Genomic DNA, 19,159 nt, shown 5'->3' on the forward strand with positions numbered 1-19,159 from the left:
AAAACTTGGGCCGATATAAAGGGATTGAGTTTTTCTGTCGACAAAATTCGACTGAAATGATAAAAAACCGTGCCAAACCTAAAAGAGAGCAATCATTAACCTAAGCTAGCAATCAAGAGTTTAAGTGACCAAATTAAATATGTACTTAAGTTTGTATACAGAGTGAGTGAATTTATTAGCAAATGAGCTATTATTACACTGGCTCACTCACTTTTCAGACCAGGATACAACAACACTAAGTATTACTGCTTGGAGGTAGAATGAATGATGAGTGGGTGGTACCTACCCTGGCGGGCTTGCACAAAACCCGACCAGTTAATATTTCTGTATGCCAAATTCAATACTTTTTACATCTTAACTTTGAATTTATATTCGCCTGTTCAAATACAACCCCTTCTTTAATAAATAAATAAATAATGTCACAACGACCCGTTTATATTCGTATGTTAATAAAATAAAACATGACAAACCGATTCTCAACACACAATCGATTACATCACACAACTAAATACTTGTTTTTAAATACGAGAACGGGAATCTAATTATCATAATTATAGAAAATATTACGCAATAAATAAAAGTAATCACACTACATAATAACCAGAAAATATTCCTAACATTATGTTAATTAAAAGTTTAAATTAATTTACAAAAAAAAAGAAGTTGATCTTCCCGAGTCACGTTGAGGTTACCAAAATTAAAAACAAAACACAAACAGAATTATACAATAAAAATTAGATGGTTTTGCTTGAAAGCATAGTTTTGCCAACCTTAGCTAAACTTCGTTATTGATAAATATTTTATTTATGTCATGAAGAAATAAAAAAATAAAGTTACCAGCAAACATCTCATTTCACCTTGGAATAAGTTCTACACCTCCTCAAGTCCGTCTTGGAGGCTAAGAATAAATGTTTCTTTCTCGAAGACATATATTTTTAATTAATGGTTATATCTTAAAGTATCTACTATTTGAATAACCGTTAGTTTTATTGTTACTGTTAATAACTGATTTTAGTATCTTAATGTTATCTTATATAAACATTTCTTCAATCATTTGTAATCTTAAACAAGTGATCTAGCTAAATCAGCTTAGAGGATTATACAGAGATAAAAACAGGATTGCGATTTTATACAATGTGATGTTGTATAATTGTTTGTTTGTAGGCAAATATTATCTCAGCTGTTTTCATTTTTATACATAATTACGTGACGCAAAACTTGACTTTGCGTTATCATTGACATTGACTAGGAAGTAAAAAAATTTGTGTATATTTCGTGATACTAGATGTACTAATCAGAACTCATTTTCTTTTTACTTTTTTCTTTATGTTTGGTTTATTTTTTTTTATTATATTTTCATTACGACAAACAACAGTGGACACAATATCACATCCAAAATAAAAAATAAAAAAATACATTTCAAAATTATCCAGGCAAAAGTTCTACTACTTACAGGTAGTCTCACCGTGCATTATCATATTACACAATGTAATTATTGAAAATATGAATCAAACATAAGCAATAATTAAAAATAAGAAATACAATACATTTTTTAAACTATTATATAATAAATAATAATTAATAAGATAAACCATATGATTAGAATTGAGCACAAATGAAATTCTTTATTTTTCGATTGACTTGAGGTCGACTATCGTGACATACCTATGTCTAAATCTTTTACTTTAATACTGATGGTGATGTTTAACAATGATAATCTCGATATGATGGAATTCCTACCTAGTTGCGTTTTATATAATCTGGTATAAAAGAAATGGCTTATATTACGGGAATTAATGTGAGGGACGTTTAAATAGAATTTTGATAAAAGTTCCGGACAGTCAATATTATTATTAAATAAATTAAATAAAAAAATCATTGACAATATTTTTCGTCCATTCTCCAGACTTTGTATATTGAACAGATTGCATCTTTCATTATAAGACTTTGAATTTATCCTAAATCTATATGATATTTGACGAAGAAACTTTTTTTGTATATTCTCGACTCTATTAATGTGCAATTTTTGACACGGTGACCAAATTAAGCAACAATATTCTAATCTGCTACGCACGAAATAATTAAAGAGACTTAAAACAGTTTCACTCCTTTTCAAGTCTTTGGAGCACCTTAGAACAAAGCCTAGTGCTTTGTTTGCTATATCAAAAGCTATCTATATGCAGTTTGAAATTCAATTTATTATCCAATATGTTGCCTAAGTCACGAATCCTGTCAACATCCTTTAATTCTATATTTTTTATATAATATTTGGATGGTGTAATTTTCTTTTTACGAGTAAATTTTATGTGACAACATTTGTCAATATTCAGGATCATTTTATTATTATCACACCATTCAATTAATTTGCTTAGATTTAACATGAAGCGAAAGATTGGTCAAAGTAGAACGTTTATTTACAAATCCATGCTGATTATCATTTATATAATTTTTGACATGATTATATATATGTGTATAAATTAGGGATTCGAAAACTTTAGCCATAGAACAAATTATTGAAATTGGGCGATAATTAGCAATTAACTCATGTTTACCACATTTATATATAGGAACAATGCGTGTTTCTTTCCAAACTTCAGGAAATTGTCCAGTTTCTAATGATCTGTTATAAATTATTGATAGCGGCAAACATATTGCCTTTGTACAATTAACTAGAAATATTGCAGGAATATTATCAGGTCCAGGTCCCTTGGCTATATCAAGTCTTTTTATTTTATTATGGACATCCTCCATTGTATGGACAAGTAATATTGAAATCTAGGCAATGAGACATGCTATCATCAATAGCATATGTCGAGGAAAAGTGATTCCTAAATAATTCACAAACGGATTTTACTTCAGTAGCCTTAATATCATTTAAATACATTACAGAAGGGTAAGAGTTGGAATTTTTGCGAAATTTTTTAAAGTGGGTCCAAAAATATTTGGGATGTTTTCCAATTTCATTTTCGATATCATTGACATAATTGTTATAGCAAAACAATATTAATTTTTCACAATCTTTACGTAGATATTGAAATTCTAATAAGTCCAAAGGATTATTGTATTTTTTAATTCTAATATGGTATTTGTGTTTTAATTTAAGAAGAGATATCAACTAAGGTGAAAACCAAACCTGATATTTTCGATGATTATGTCTCTTCATTGGTACAAATTTGCAAATAATATTTCGTATTGTTAGATAAAATTTATCAACAATTTCATTGATATTACTGCAGTTAGAAAACAAATCTAACCACTGTATTTCATTGAGTTCAAAGATTATAGACTCATAGTCAGCCATATAAAAATTATATCTATTTTTAGATTCATTTCTAATATAGACAGATTTAAATTCAGGTATTGAAATTTCAAGCGGTGGATGATATTTTTCTATGTTTTTAATGGGATTGTAACATTCCTTAACTATTATTTCTCTATTACTAAGAGTAAGATCTAAGATTTTGTTTTTGATATTTTGTACTAAGTTAAATTGTTTTAAACTATTAAGTGATATAAAATTAATAAGAGAGCTTTTCAAAACACAGTTACTGTAGTTTGAAGGGATTGCCTCCACTGTATCGTCAATCATGGGGACCATGATATGCCACTCAAATTGAAATCGCCCAAAATTACAGTGAAGTTATTACTCATGTTCATTATTTTATTAGTGTTCTCGATAAAAGATTCAAGTAAGGGAGCACTGACAGGAGGAGGCAAATAAACTACACAGAAATGGATAGACTCAGTACCACTAACGGTATCTACATCTACTGTTACCCACAAATCTTCACAATTGCTTTCCCAGACAGAATCACGGCGGGAAGGAAATTTCTTAGAATCGGCTATAAGTACACCACCACCAGTTTTTTTACACTTGCATAAAGGTCTGTCACGTCTGTAGACAAAGTATCTATCGTCTATAATTTCTGCATCAAAAATATCATCTTTAAGCCAGGTCTCAGTCAAAAATATAATATCAAAATCATTATTTAAAATTTTTTGACGAATTTCATTTGTGCTTGATCTCAATCCTCTAACATTTTGGTAGTAACAATTAAAATACAAATATATCTATTGCGCTATCAATAATCTATTATGCGTTTGCTACAAATAAAACCTCTTTTTTAACAGAAAATGTTGCTTTTATAAACCTAAAACCTAGAAGAACCTGTCACTTGTTAACATATTATTCTTTTCGAGCAATTCTTTTTACTTGTGTGCTTATATGCTATCTCAGTGTTACCGTATTTGAACAAGGATGATGAATTGACGATGAAGATTACTTCTAGTAATCTATGAACCTGAATTCTGATTCTATCTGAACCGCACGCAGTACGCATGATTACAGCGCCAACAAAAATTGTTTTCTCGTAAATGAACAACCGATCTTCCTTTGAGATACTTTTAATGTTGTGCTATCTTGGTTCCAAACGTTATCATATGAGCGCAAGCTAAAGATATGACACAAAACATATTATTAGTATTAATGTTGTTATTGTTCAAAACTTGGGCCGATATAAAGGGATTGAGTTTTTCTGTCAAGAAAATTCGACTAAAATGATAAAAAGCCGTTCCAAGCCTAAAAGAGAGCAATCATTAACCTAAGCTAGCAATCAAGCGTTTAAGTGACCAAATTAAATATGTACTTAAGTTTGTATACAGAGTGAGTGAATTTATTAGCAAATGAGCTATTATTACACTGGCTCACTCACTTTTCAGACCAGGATACAACAATACTAAGTATTACTGCTTGGAGGTAGAATTAATGATGAGTGGGTGGTACCTACCCTGGCGGGCTTGCACAAAACCCCACCAGTTAATATTTCTGTATGCCAAATTCAATACTTTTTACATCTTAACTTTGAAATTATATTCGCCTGTTCAAATACAACCCCTTCTTTAATAAATAAATAAATAATGTCACAACAACCCGTTTATGTTCGTATGTTAAGAGGACAGTCCTTGCGGAACGCCTAAATAGCGCTTACTATTTTCGAAACATCTTAAAACTGGAGTATTGATTATGGATGAAAAAAAACATTCAGTATCTTAATAGATAGATCTCAAGTTTCACCGCATGATATTTATAAAATTTGTATTAATAACTCAGTAAATTCATCGTCAACATCACTCCAAACACTGAAATCGACCTTTTCTATTAACGTTTTTTAAGCTATTTAGCTGCTAGTTTATATATGTATTTTTGGTTAAATGGGGACACAAAAGTGTAAATAATAAGTTCACCGTGTTAAATTTCTATTATATCACATAATATTATAGTAATTTTTATTTCAATATTGCTTACTTTTTGGCATTCGTCGTCCATACTTTTTAGTATGGAGAAAATCATTTGACGGTTTTGACTTATTATTCGACATCGCTGTCAACAAATTTTCAGTCCCTCCCCAGATCTCAAGGTGGGAGCACGTCAGTTTTTATTTCGAGCCGAGTCTTATAATTTCGCGAATCGTCTACGCACACATAGACAAGTTAGCATAAGGGTTGGGCGCGAGTGTCGTGGAATGCAATTGTTAATTTTTACTTTTCAAGATTTATCGACTATTAGTCAAGTCACATATTATTAAGTTAGTTCTTTGATAAATAAATATTTTTGTAATAATTAATAAAAATTGAACGATTTTAATTGGCTTTTTAATTACTCTGTATGAATCTACCCCATGGCGTACGAATTTACCGCATTTACTGTACGAACGTACCACTACCATACCAATACGTGGGGTACATTCGTACAATTATTTTATGTAGAAAAAAGCCTATAACCCTTTAACCTTTTGTCATAATAGTTTTGGACTTTTTTGTAACAAACTATAATATATTTGTTACACTTAAGCACATAAACTAGGTAAATACGACAATTAATCACATCGTAAAAAAATAAAATCTGAAAAGTGTACGAAGGGTAACTATTTTCCCCTAATGTCGAATTAAAAGTACAAAATTGTAAGGATGAACATAGTGAATACCCGAATGAACCTGAATGTAATGTAATTTTTGCACTATCCTGCTTATTTTTTTCTCTTAATACGAAATTTAAAACAAACGCCAACTCATACCCAAACTCATGTCGTTTAGTTCGTCTGCTTAATTCCTAATTATTTAAATGCTTAATTAAAATAGTGCATAGTGCTAAGCAAAAACGGTTGATATACATTCCATTTTGTACTGATGCTATACTTAGTTAGTACCTTTCATGACCAGATACCGTCAGCGGGCCGCCCCCCTGATTTTTGTGTAATATAAAATAATTTTAATTGACTTGTTTAACCAAGAAGATTTATGTCTTTAGTTATTAGTTAATTAAAAAAAAAACTGATTAATATTTACCTCCATTATTTTTATTTATAAAATTTAAGTAAGTGATTATTTAATGTGTTTTAACGCCCTAATTCGTTATACCTACCAACCTTAAAATATCCAGAAAATAATAATTTAGTTAGAGGAGAGCAGTAGAATCAATAAAAATCATAATGTATATGAGGCATCTTAATGCACTCTGACCGCACCCTATGCTAACAAATAATTTATAATTGTGTTTGCGAGTGACAACCTTATAGCTAATACATTACTCATAAATAAATGTATTTTTATAAATCCTACGTTATGAACGCGCAATGAAAATTTAATTTATTCGTTGCAACGAAAACAAGCAACTAATTGTCTAGGGGGTGCGTACGATACACTGCACAATGCAAGTGTATTATTGGAAAGTACCTATGTGTGTGTTCTAAAATAAATTCCCACGCTTACAAACTATGCTCTTAATAAAACAAAACATGACAAACCGATTCTCAACACACAATCGTTTACATCACACAACTAAATACTTGTTTTTAAATACGAGAACGGGAATCTAATTATCATAATTATAGAAAATATTACGCAATAAATAAAAGTAATCGCACTACATAATAAACAGAAAATATTCCTAACATTATGTTCATTAAAATTAAAATTAATTTACAAAAAAAAAGAAGTTGGTCTTCCCGAGTCACATTGAGGTTACCTTGATAAATAGTGGACTCGTAAATGAAACAGAATTACACAATAATAATTAGATGGTTTTGCTTGAAAGCATAGTTTTGCCAACCGTAGGTAAACTTCGTTATTGATATATATTTTATTTATGTTATGAAGAAATAGAAAAATAAAGTTACCAGCTAACATCTCATTTCACCTTGGAATAAGTTCTACACCTTCTCAAGTCCGCCTTGGAGGCTAAGGATAAATGCTTCTTTCTCGAAGAAATATATTTTTAATTAATGGTTATAACTTAAAGTACCTACTATTTCAGTTTTTAATAAAATTTTGCATTATTTATGTGCACTACAAAATAAAGTGACCTAAATTTATTCGAATAATCATTTGTTTAAATAAATACTAAAATCGAAAACAATTCCGTGATAAATATTAATATGAAAGAATTAGTTTTTCTGATTAATTAAATCATTTAATTAATAAGGTTAAATGGCGATTTATTCAGCTTCAACAATAAGAAAAATTAGATTATTTCATTAATGACACCAGCAAAAAGATAGAGATTAATTAATTTCATTCATTTTAATGAAAAAAAAATAATTGTTTCCAATTCAATTTAATGATGTTTTTGTTCGATTAGCGGAAAATAATGCAACAAATTGTGTCTTTAATTTTGAAAATAAAATTATTTGTCCGCGTGTTAGCTATAGCGAGACAATTTTTTATCTTATGTTGTATCTAATCATGATAAATATATCTATTTTACGATGGAACAAGTTTTTATACACATCCGTATATTTTTTGCAGATGCTCGGCTTTGGGTCGTCTAACGCGTTCGGTATTTTGTTCAACAATTTTTTCCTTGAGCAGGATGGAGCCAGCGGGCTTCCGCTTGTCATAGGTGTTTATAACGGAGCGTTATCGATTGCAGGTAATTTAATATAATTCAATTTTTAACCTACGATAAATGGATTCTGTTATCAATCAGATCGTCTTAATTATTGAAGCGAAGAGTTAATTCCGAGAAATTAATAAAATCAGGTCAAAAGTCAAATTTCAAGGCTCGTGTTACCAACTCCAATTGATGGAAGACTACACACATTCCATTTTAAGCCGTTAATCTAAATGTGAAGTCTTATTTATGATTGTCAATGACGTATCCATTCAGCTGTCCTACTCATTGATTTGACCGATATTTAAATGGAAACAGAGCCAAGTCCAATTTCCAAGTAAGGTGAAATGTCATCGTTATTTTATGTGAATTACGTATTACTCCACGGATTTTGATCGGTGACAAAGCGCCCTGCATATATATGAATAAATATAATATGATTACCTCTAAATGAATCACAACCCCTATGACATTATCGCTTATCCCCGCGCTCTCATAATCCAATGGGATTTTCTTTCCGAGGCACGGGAGTGTCTAGACTGTATACTTATACGGAATAGAATAAACAATAATTAAATTGAAAAAAGTACTCGATAATTGCCCCGAATCAAGGTTTGAACACAGGGACACGGGGTCTACACTATAAGCAAGACTTGCAGTTGAAGTAAATGTCTAGATGTCTAGACTGAATTGTTACATCAACTTATAACCTGTTAATATCGCGTCACAAAAACATATAAGTGATTCCTATGTTTTTAATTTTTTAAAAATCTGATGCAACATTAAATAATGTCAATTTATTTTTAGGGTTCCTGAGCGGAATAGCCTTGAAGAAATATTCGTTTCGTCAAGTTGGTTTAGTTGGAGCTGGCCTGTTCGTTTTAGGGGATATATTAACTATATTTGTTCAAAGAACTTATCAACTGGTGTTTACGTTTGGAGTTATACGAGGTATCTATCTTATTGTTATCAAATATATATAGAGTATTTGTGTTACTTGATGGATTTCTTCAAATAATATTGATAATATTAATAATAATTAATAAATATTCAAATAGTGTTCAGTCTGAATATAATGAACGGTTTGTCACGTTGGTTTTTAAAACAGTTATTATAATGTTTCTTATAATTTCCAATGATTTACATCAATAAAATAAATAACGCTATTCTATTGGGGTTTAAGGGTTAACGTGTTTTAATATCTTTGTCTTGGAGTTGTTTTTAAAGATTTCCTCAACCGTTATAAGAGATATACATAAATTAAGGATGCATTTTAACTGTTTAATGTTAATATTTGGATTCGTTTATTGGTATGGACATGTAAGGAGCAGAGAGGAGACACATGTAACTAAACGAGTGATAAGCATGAAAGTAGAGGGATGGAGGGAAAGAGGACAACCTAAAAAGACATGGATGAAGTGTGTGAGGAGGAATATGAGAGAGATGAATGTGAACGATCAGGTGACGAATAATAAATGGAAGGACAGGTCGCCAAATAATTTAAGTCAAGGGCTGGGGATGAGGTTTGGATTGGTTTATCTTTTTTGCAAGATTATCTCCTATGCTAAAAATAAATAATGTATTTTTTAGGAGCAGGCTTCGGCGTGATGATACCAGTTAGTTTTACAGCATTCAATTGCTATTTTACCAAAAAACGCACTGCAATGATGAGCGCCAATCAAACAATGAGTAGTATGGCGTCCATAACTTTTCCCATTCTTGTGACATACCTTCTGTCAGAGTACGGGTTCAGGTGGACCTTAGGCCTGGTCATGGCGGTCGACTTACATTTAATATTCGCCATGATTGTAATGCATCCTGTGGAATGGCATATGATCAAGACGGCTGACTGTCCTGAAATAGGTAAGCACATAATACGTATCATAACATCGCTTATTGTTGAGTCCACTGTTTTTCACATAACACTTATCTATAACAAGTACTTCAAAATTACAATTACAAACAGTTTTTCTTGGTGGTGCTGTTTTCCTGTTTTAAGAGTAAGCAAGTTAGTTTGATCACAGACTCAAGAGATACCGACAACTCATGCTTTGATAAAAATTGTATTTTACTGCCCTTACTATCAGGAGACAAATTTGGTCGACCACCACTAAAATTGAATAAAAAAAAAATAACAGTATTTAAAACGGGATATTTACCATGTTTTTTATTTTTATTTGGTGGAACTCGATATTTCGACATTATCTACGAATATCTTGTTCACGAGATGGTAAATATCCCGTTTTAAATACTGTTAGTAATAAAAATAACAATGTTAATTTAAAATCTTATATAAAAAAAAATAATCTATTTACGGGATATCCCATAGACCTGATTTTGATCTGGTTTGTGATATTCAAATCAATTGATAATAGTTTCATACTTTGCATGATTATAAACAGGCAAAAACGAATTGAATGACAACTATAAAAAAAGTTTACGATACCGTTTTTATTTTATTTTATTGCATGTTGTGTTTTTATTTGTACATCTTGTGATCCTGTTTTGTCTGCTCTTCATTTTAAACATTTCACCTTTCTAGAACTATCAGCGACATCCGATGTTAAACGTTCTTCTAAAATAAAATGCAACAAATCGGAGGCTTTTGATGAATCTGTTGTAAAAATGTTACCAGGTGAAGACAATGTCGTCGGAACTAAATCTACTAGTCGTCATGAGTCCATACAAAAAAGCATAATGTAAGTAACCTGCGTAATCATTCACGAAAAATGTTATCTTTATTATTTGACATTCATTTATTTGACATTTAGTTTATTTCTCTGATTATACAATTTAAATTATAATACATGGTTCAGATTTTTTTTCTATAAATGAAAACAGGTTTTTGATGTTTGATTATTTAAATAAGGTTGCATCAAAGTTTGTAATTAATTTAGGTCAGAATTTTTTACGCCTTTGAAAAAATAAGGAGATATTTAAATCTGAGGTGACTCAATGTGTGTACGTAGATCATATTCATTACTGATGAACGCAAGTTCAAACTCGGGCAAGCTTTACTGATTAATTTTACTTGTTGGCTACCAACCTACTCGTCAAATATTCTTCCGTCGAACAGCAATATTCAGTATTGTTGTGTTGCGGTTCGAAGGGTGAGTGAGCCAGAGTAACTACAGTAACCAAGGATATCGTAGTTCCCATGATTGGCACATCAGTGATATAAGAAATTGTGTTAACTTAGGTATACGGGCGTTGTTAACCCCTTACCATCAGGTGGACCATATGCACGTCTATTTAACGTTATTAATAAAAAGAGGTTTGACGTGCTAACTTGTGTATTTAATTCACCTCGTGCTCTGCGGTGAAGGAATATACAACGAAGAAACCTGCTTCCCCATCAATCCGCAATGTAGCAACGCCTGCAATAACTTTCAAGGTTACTCCTTGACACGAGAAGAGGCCTTTGCTATATGTCGCAATATTTTTTTTGAATTTTTAAACTATATATTCGAATTAATTAATAAAAGCTAGCTAGCTAAATTTTCATATTAATATTCTGTATTATTTTTAAATAACATTTAATATAGTAATCATGAGATTTGTTACATTTATACATAAAGTATTCAAAATAAAATAAACTATTGAATAATTTATAACGTCCACCTATAAACCAGAAACTTGCTAATTGAACATTTTTGTGTAAAATCAAATTGTTCGTCAGTCAATAATCATGTTGACATAAAAGCTGCCATCGGTTCCGAATGTAGATTCTACCGACTAGAATCGGCAAGAAATTAACTAACGAACGAATCATCATTATCACGGTCGCCGTTCGCTTGCCTTTAACCAAGTTACCTATGTCCTTTTTTTTCTTTTCCCCCACGTGATGTGAGGTGGGGGGGTATGTGGGACTCGCCGGTGCCCTGGACGCCGAGTGCGCCCCGGAACACCGTAATACCCACTAAAAAACCAGCGGTACCTTCTCCGTCTTTCGGTGGGCGCCACGGGATCGCTTACGCATGCTACCGTGACGCCCTGACGAACGAATTTATGTCCTATTTCAACCCTAGATTATCTTATTCCCTTCATAAAATTGAGTGCTACTTTGGTTTACAAAGCTGTAGGTCCTGAAATTTTGGGTTCAAATCAAGAGTCAAGGTCAGACAATTAAAAGGCAGCCTTAAGCTCTGAAGTGGTGTTAACACTATCATGCTATGTTAAGTTCTCATCATACGTTAAGAAGGTCTAATGACAGCGTTACCATACCAAAATTTCAAAAATTATGAATTTAATTTGATGAAACATGTCATTGACAATTCAGTTTGAAACCAGGATGCAGTAATAGTATCAAGCGGAGATCAGTATGGTTAAATTATATGTAGTGAATATTAGTTACAAGAAATTGAATTTATAGTAATAATCAAAATTTGCGGCCGGGCCCCGCGAACACTCGCGAGCTGAGTACGTAACGTAAGGATCCCAAAACTGTCGCGAATATATTATAATACATGACCTAATCAGCTGTCCAGAATATCCCAGGACACACAAAATCAGGACGTGTCTTGGAAAAACAAGACGGTTGGTAACATTTATCCTTAAATTAATTCAATATTATTAATATATTTAAATCTTTTGTTGAAAATGAAAACATTTATTGTTTATTGCACAATAGAAAAACATATAAATGAATAAAATGTCGAATTCACATTCGTTAACTCCCAATAAATAAATTTGTTGTTAAAATAAGAAAATAATAAGAACACATGGATCGAATAATTGCTGTATCTCGTGTACCTACAAATTAAGTAGTTCTGTGTCGTTTATAGATATTTATATATTTATAATTTAAAAAAAAACGGTATCCATTTTATTTCATGCCGGTTCTTCTTGAGAAAATCCACATTCCGAACCGGTGGCAACGCTTACGATTCAACATTGCCTTAAGCCTACACGAATAAAGAATATTTTGAGCGCAATTTATTATAGATACTTACATTATGATATTATTAATCATTTATTAATAATATGTATTTATATTTTGTATATATATCAGTAAGTATTTATCAATTATCGTATTTGAACAATCCACGAAGTTAAGTGTCCTTTACTAAATTCAAGTGATGGTCTTATGCTAGGATCGGTCCTGATCAGTAAGCGTTCGTTTCTATAAGTTTTAACGTCATATACTTTAAAACTTACTCAAAGTTTTTTATTGAAACGCTTTTGATTTACGCCTGGTATTCTACTATCCGTAATCAAAACGAATCGTTTCTTGAATTTAGCTGGACATTATGGATGACATATTTTAAGTTTTGGTGTACCTATAGCAATATTTTTTCTTCTTCATGAAATATTAATTTATTGGTATTGTATATATTTTAGCAAAGTAATATATGAGAACGTCGAATTGGACTTACTGAAGGATCCCCGTTTTGTGAGCACTTTGATCGGACTCGGGTTCGCCTTTGTTTCTGATGTTACATACTTAGCTATGGAGCCAATGTTGCTATTTTCATACGGATACTCACAGGTTAGCAGATATATATGTATATATTATACTGTTTCTTTTTTTTTAAATAAACGTACAACAATAATGGAATATCTCAAGCCTCATGGTTACCGAAGCTATGACGAATCAAACGTCTGTAGTTTGTCGATGAGGTCAATACCCAGCAGCGAAATACATTACAAATTGATGCATTCAGTGCTGTGAATGTGATGTGCGTGTGTTTTTGTGTTAATATGTATTTTAATATTAATTTAACTTTTACAGATGCAAGTCGCGACGTGTGTAATGATTGGGGCGATTGCCGATCTGGCGGCAAGATTCTGCCTCGCAGTGTTTACATATTTTTATAATGTAGATAGTAAAAAACTCTTCTTCGCCGGTACTTGTGTGACTATGGTTCTACGAGTAGGTACGTCTCATTAAACTTATACCGATATACAGATGCAAATAAAATAATCATAATGTTTACAACATTGACGAAGGCCCCCGAGTGAATTGATTTATTGGTTTGGATGAGAGAACGGAGGATAGACAATTGCGCAGGAGTACATAAGTGTATTCTTAATATTCAAGCATACGAAGAAAACTTGACGTGCTCCATGATGTACCGTAGCATTGTTAACACTTCTAACTTCCAAACTTCGAAAAGTCCATGAGAATTTTTTGACGAAGACAAAACGTAATAACTGTGTATCGGTTTGAGTTGGATCTCTGGATTTGCAGCCCTATAAGCTAGAACGCGACAGTCACTTCATTTACTAAAGAATATCTCTATTCCGTAGTTGAACGATTTAATCCAATGATCCTAAGAACGAAACTAGAGCGATAGAAGTCTATTATATACGATTCATTAATACAGTCATAACAAAAAAATAATTGATTATTTATACATGCTTGTGACGGCGCATATTCAAATCGCTGGTTAACAAAAGAATGTTCATTAAATCATTTCTTATACAAAATATACTTTAGCATTGATTGTTTCAAATCGATTATACTGACAGGGATATTTAATGTAAAGAGGTGAATGTCATATTGCATGAAGTGAGAATGTGGACAATAAAGCAAGAGAAACACTGGATATAGGAGCGATGGACTCTGTGAGGAACGATATGTGCAGGATAGGAGTTTCTGAGAATGAGTAGAGTTGAAAGCGACAAGCTCAGATAATTGGTAGAGTAACAAGTTCCTGATGACAAATAAAATTGTCTTAATACAAATATTTTCTCCTATTTCAGCTCTCGTATCGTCTGACAATCTGAACTTCGTGATCGCGATCACGGCCGTTTCTGGCCTGGTCAGGTGTTCAGTACAAGTCCTGTTTCCTTTGGTCTTGGTCAGCGCGGCGCCAGACCGTTTCCCGGCTGCTTTGGCGCTGCATATACTGTTTTCAGGATTTTTAATGTTGATGGCTGATCCGTTAATAGGTAAGAAACCGACTCGGGTCTTTTCCATTTTAAAAATTACCAAGCGTTTACACTGGTAGCATTTTTCACACAATGTCGACGGAATACTTAGTACCATCCCATATTTTAGATATTACTTTTGTAAGAAAGCGCGATCGAGGTTTCCCAACTAGACTAAACAATAGCGTATTGTATTAACTTTAACCGACTTCAAAGAAAAAGAGGTTATATGCACTCGATTGCATTTATTTTTTTAAATTATGTTATTTACCCCCAGAGCTCCGACATTTATAAACCGATTAAGATGTTTTGTTTGTCTGGACATTTATATTTGATGAAAAATTAGAAATCGGTTATTTTTGGTCAAGATGTTGAAATTTCATTAAAAACTATATTTCTTTTTATTATAAAAAAGATAGTTGGTTCTCTCAATAAAAATTAGCAAGCGTAGCATAAGCGTAAGTTGCAGTATTTGGCGCGTTTACGAGTAGTGCGCAGTGACGCAAATTTGCGTGTATAATAAAATTGTTTATGCAAGTGCGCAGTTGCAGAAACCTTGCGTGATCGTCGCATGATAGTCTGCGCTATGCTTTGCCAGATGAAAACCTTATGTAGTTTAGTAAGTTCGTGATGGTATAGAAACTAACTTAATTTTTTTCGTTCCAGGTGTTATTTACGAAACAACGGGCAGTTATATCAATTGTTTTCTAGCTATGAGTTTCTGTTGTCTAGTTTGTATCGTGCTTTGGACGGTAGAATATTTTGTTAGCCGTAAGCATAGCTCCTAAACTTATATTAGGTAATTGTTATAGGCTAAGTCGGATGGATGTTCAAATATCGAAATAATTATAAGCACAATAGTCCAGACGAGTTACATTAATAGTGAGGTTGTTTAAACATCGTATTATTATAATCGATTCTTTCATTTTGATTATTTTGTTTTTCTCTCGCGAGCGTCAGTCGCCATCTTGAGAATACGTAACTGCCAATATTTCATAAGCATTGTATCATTTTGGTAATTAGAGCGCCCAGAAATTAAAATTTGGTTAACACTCCATTACGTAGTGCAAAAATATCGCCACTATTAGTGCAAATAGTCGTATCTTTCAGTATTTTGTCTTTATACAATTGATATCTCAAAAGCACGTTATAAATGAGTTACGACGTAAATAATAGTGAGTATGACATGGATATTAATTATATAAAAATAATTACGCTCTCCTGTAAACTACACAATTTTGAGACACGACGTAATTGTGAAATTAAGACGATATTCTAAATTAAAAAAATCTTTTTAGGATTTTTAATTTTGTGTGAGTCTGTCGTTCTTAGAATTCAAAAGACATCATATCTTCATCAAAAAACATCATTCCTCATTCAATCTAAGGATCTGTAAACGGGGGTCAAGTTCACTATTTTTAATTAATTTCGTATCATAGTATTATTTTTACTCTATGACCACTTTACTTCACTTATAAAATTAAAATAAATAATTAATAATAGAGATAAGATTAAATTTTAATTAGATATATGTTTGTTTACAAAAGATATTATGACTTTTAAACATTTTTAGCCAAGTTTTAGCAAACATAAATGTTAACATAATTTTGTATTTTTGTTGTTGAAACAATTTATTGTTCACTAAAAATATATCAAAGCTTTAATGATAAATATATAACTTAAGTTATCTGATTGTAACCTTGTTATTTTAAGTTAAGTAACAATAACTAAGTAAGCAAAATTCACGTACATCTCATTTGTTTAAAAAATCATTCGTTTCGTTATATTTGAAATTTGGAAAAAAAATCACAAAATAATTTTATTATTTTTGTTAAATTTAAATAAAAAAGGCACATTGTTTTTTAGACACTGACTATGTTTTTATTTCAATAATTACTTTTGTTTTAATTATTAACAATGACGTCACTAGAAATGTATGTACGTTCAATAAATCTTTTCTTTTTTTAAATTAATAAATGAAAAAGCTGATTTAATTCTGAGCGGTGATTCAAAAACAGTCCGAGTGAGTGAATGAATATTAAAAAGCTGGATTATTATTTTATTATTATTCTGGATATTTTATCATTCACTTTCTTTTAGTAAATATGTAGTTAAATTTTATAAATTATTCATTTATTTGGTTATTTTTATACTATCACTTCCTGATATTATTTAGATTATTTACTGATAAATATAATTAAAAATAATAAATATATTATATTATGTATCTTATCGATCAACAATTTGAAAACATGTTGATAAGGCACGCGCCATGTTAACAAAAACGAGTTTGATCGTACATCATTTAAAACAACTACCTGATTTGTATTTTGTAAAACTCGAACAATATATTTTAATTTGACTTCTATAAAAAACAGACTATGTAATTATATGAAATGTATATTATTTGGAATATATAAATTTTATATGTTGAATTGTATCGTTGTTTTAATATTTAAGTTTTGATTGAATGTTATCCTTGCTAAGTAGGTAATCAAGTGAGGCATGTATGCAAATCTAGAAAGTCTTGATGTTGAAGAAAAACTTTGCGAAGAGAACTTTATGTATTGTATGAAACTTTGCGACATCTGTATCAAACGCGCATTGATATAAGTACCAAATCTTCTCCTTAAGAGGAAGGAAAGGCATTATTTTACCAGTGGAAGGTTTACTGGCTGTTACATTGCAAAACGATAAGTTAAAGTATATATCATATTTATTATTTATTGATCAAGTATTGTTACCATCCGGCGATTCGATGACGAATACAGTGATGGCGTGGCTAAAATCTTCAAAAGCTACTGGTAAACCCTTCTTGTTTAGGCTCATTTGGTTTGTTTCGACGAGTTCTCATAAAACGTTACAGTACTTATCATATTTTTTAAAAAGAATTCTGTTATCTTTACATAAAACAAAGTCGCTTTCTCTGTCCCTATGTCCCTTTGTACGCTTAAATCTTTAAAACTACGCAACGGATTTTGATGCGGTTTTGATTTTAATAGATAGAGTGATTCGAGAGGAAGGTTTTTGTATATAATACATAGACAATATAGTTAAGTAACACTGATAATTTTAAAAGTTTCTAATGTGATGTCGTAAATTTATAAATTTTTTGCGCTTACATTGTAAACGTCGGCTGAACCCTACTAGATAGATCAAAATAATGTACTACAGAATTGTACACCTCAAAAATGTCTATAAAAAAGTTCGCGATGGTATGTGTCTATCTGTTAGTGATAACCCACAATAACATTTTTTTGTCATTTATTTTTTACCACAAATATTGGCTAATTTTCGAAGCGATTTTAACCTATACAGCATTAATCCTTATCCAATGAAATACCTTACATAAATACATTGTTGATTTAAAATTGATCTATATGGCTCTTTACAGCATATGATTTAAATGAATATTTTTAAAGATATTATAAATTTAAAATTTGCGGAACGTAGCTTTTGCGGTGGTACCGGCCGGCCGGGGCGGCGGGAGCGGGCTATAGGCGCGTCGGAAGCCGCGGTTCTCCCTGTAGCACTTTGAATTTAACAGCGATCGGACGCGGTTATTATCGGAAGCTCTCTAGCGGTTGAAATAACAATCCATACTTCCATACTAATATTGTAAATGCGAATGTAACTCTGTCTGTCTGTCTCGCTTTCACGCCAAAACTACTGGACCGATTTAAATGAAATTTGGCACACAAATAGTCTAGAGCCTGAGAAAGGACATAGGCTTTTTATTTGGAAAAAAGTGCTGTAAAGGGTTGAAAAGGGGGATGAAAGGTTGTAAGTTGTTGAAAGTATTGTCATGTTTAGAATTTTTAGAACTAGAAGCATAAAACTTATATTTTAGGCTGTACACTTATAAAATAACATATCATGACACCCACTCGGGAGGGAATTTTGGATATTCTACCCCTAAATAGGTGAAATAGGGGTTGAGCGTTCGTATGGAATTTTTTAAGTTAGAAACATGAAACATTATTTTTAGGATACCGATTAAAAATGATTTGATACGTATTTAAGCGTTTCTGGATATTTTACGCCAAAGGGGAGAAATAGAGTTTGACATTTCGTATATAGAATAGTTTGGAAGACCGTCATTTTTGAAGCTGGAAGCATGAAACTTTATTTTTGAGCTACTGATTAAAAATGAGTAGATACGTATTTAAGCGTTTCTTGATCTTTTAGGCCTAAAGGGCAAAATAGGTGTTAACATTTCGTATTCAGGTTAGTCTGGAAGTCTGTCATTTTGAAGTTAGAAGGTCGAAATTTTATTTTTGGGCTACCGAATCAATATGTGTTGATTCGCATTTAAGCGTTTCTGGATATTCCACCCTAAGGGCTGAAATACACACCAATGTGGTGTACAAAGAGGTATTACATTAACGTAACATTTTA

General features: G+C 31.5%; 1 protein-coding gene across 2 annotated transcripts in view; it reads left to right on the forward strand.

Annotated features, from left to right (window-relative positions):
• The window catches only part of LOC113397131 (monocarboxylate transporter 13-like), a 33,914-nt gene extending 17,037 nt beyond the window's left edge, over positions 1-16,877 (forward strand). The window contains exons 2-9 of one of the 2 annotated variants that reach the window (XM_026635296.2): positions 7,804-7,927; positions 8,696-8,839; positions 9,479-9,751; positions 10,524-10,587; positions 13,229-13,376; positions 13,620-13,764; positions 14,594-14,782; positions 15,428-16,877. In XM_026635296.2, the coding sequence (XP_026491081.1) occupies positions 7,804-7,927; positions 8,696-8,839; positions 9,479-9,751; positions 10,524-10,587; positions 13,229-13,376; positions 13,620-13,764; positions 14,594-14,782; positions 15,428-15,549 (1,209 nt within the window). In that variant the 3' untranslated portion in view covers positions 15,550-16,877. Of the gene's footprint in view, positions 1-7,803; positions 7,928-8,695; positions 8,840-9,478; positions 9,752-10,430; positions 10,588-13,228; positions 13,377-13,619; positions 13,765-14,593; positions 14,783-15,427 lie in introns of both variants that reach the window. The other variant, XM_026635295.2, reaches the window with a different exon arrangement.
• Positions 16,878-19,159: the final 2,282 nt, after the last annotated feature.

The sequence above is a fragment of the Vanessa tameamea genome, chromosome 3 (assembly GCF_037043105.1).
Source record: "Vanessa tameamea isolate UH-Manoa-2023 chromosome 3, ilVanTame1 primary haplotype, whole genome shotgun sequence".
NCBI lineage: Eukaryota > Metazoa > Arthropoda > Insecta > Lepidoptera > Nymphalidae > Vanessa > Vanessa tameamea.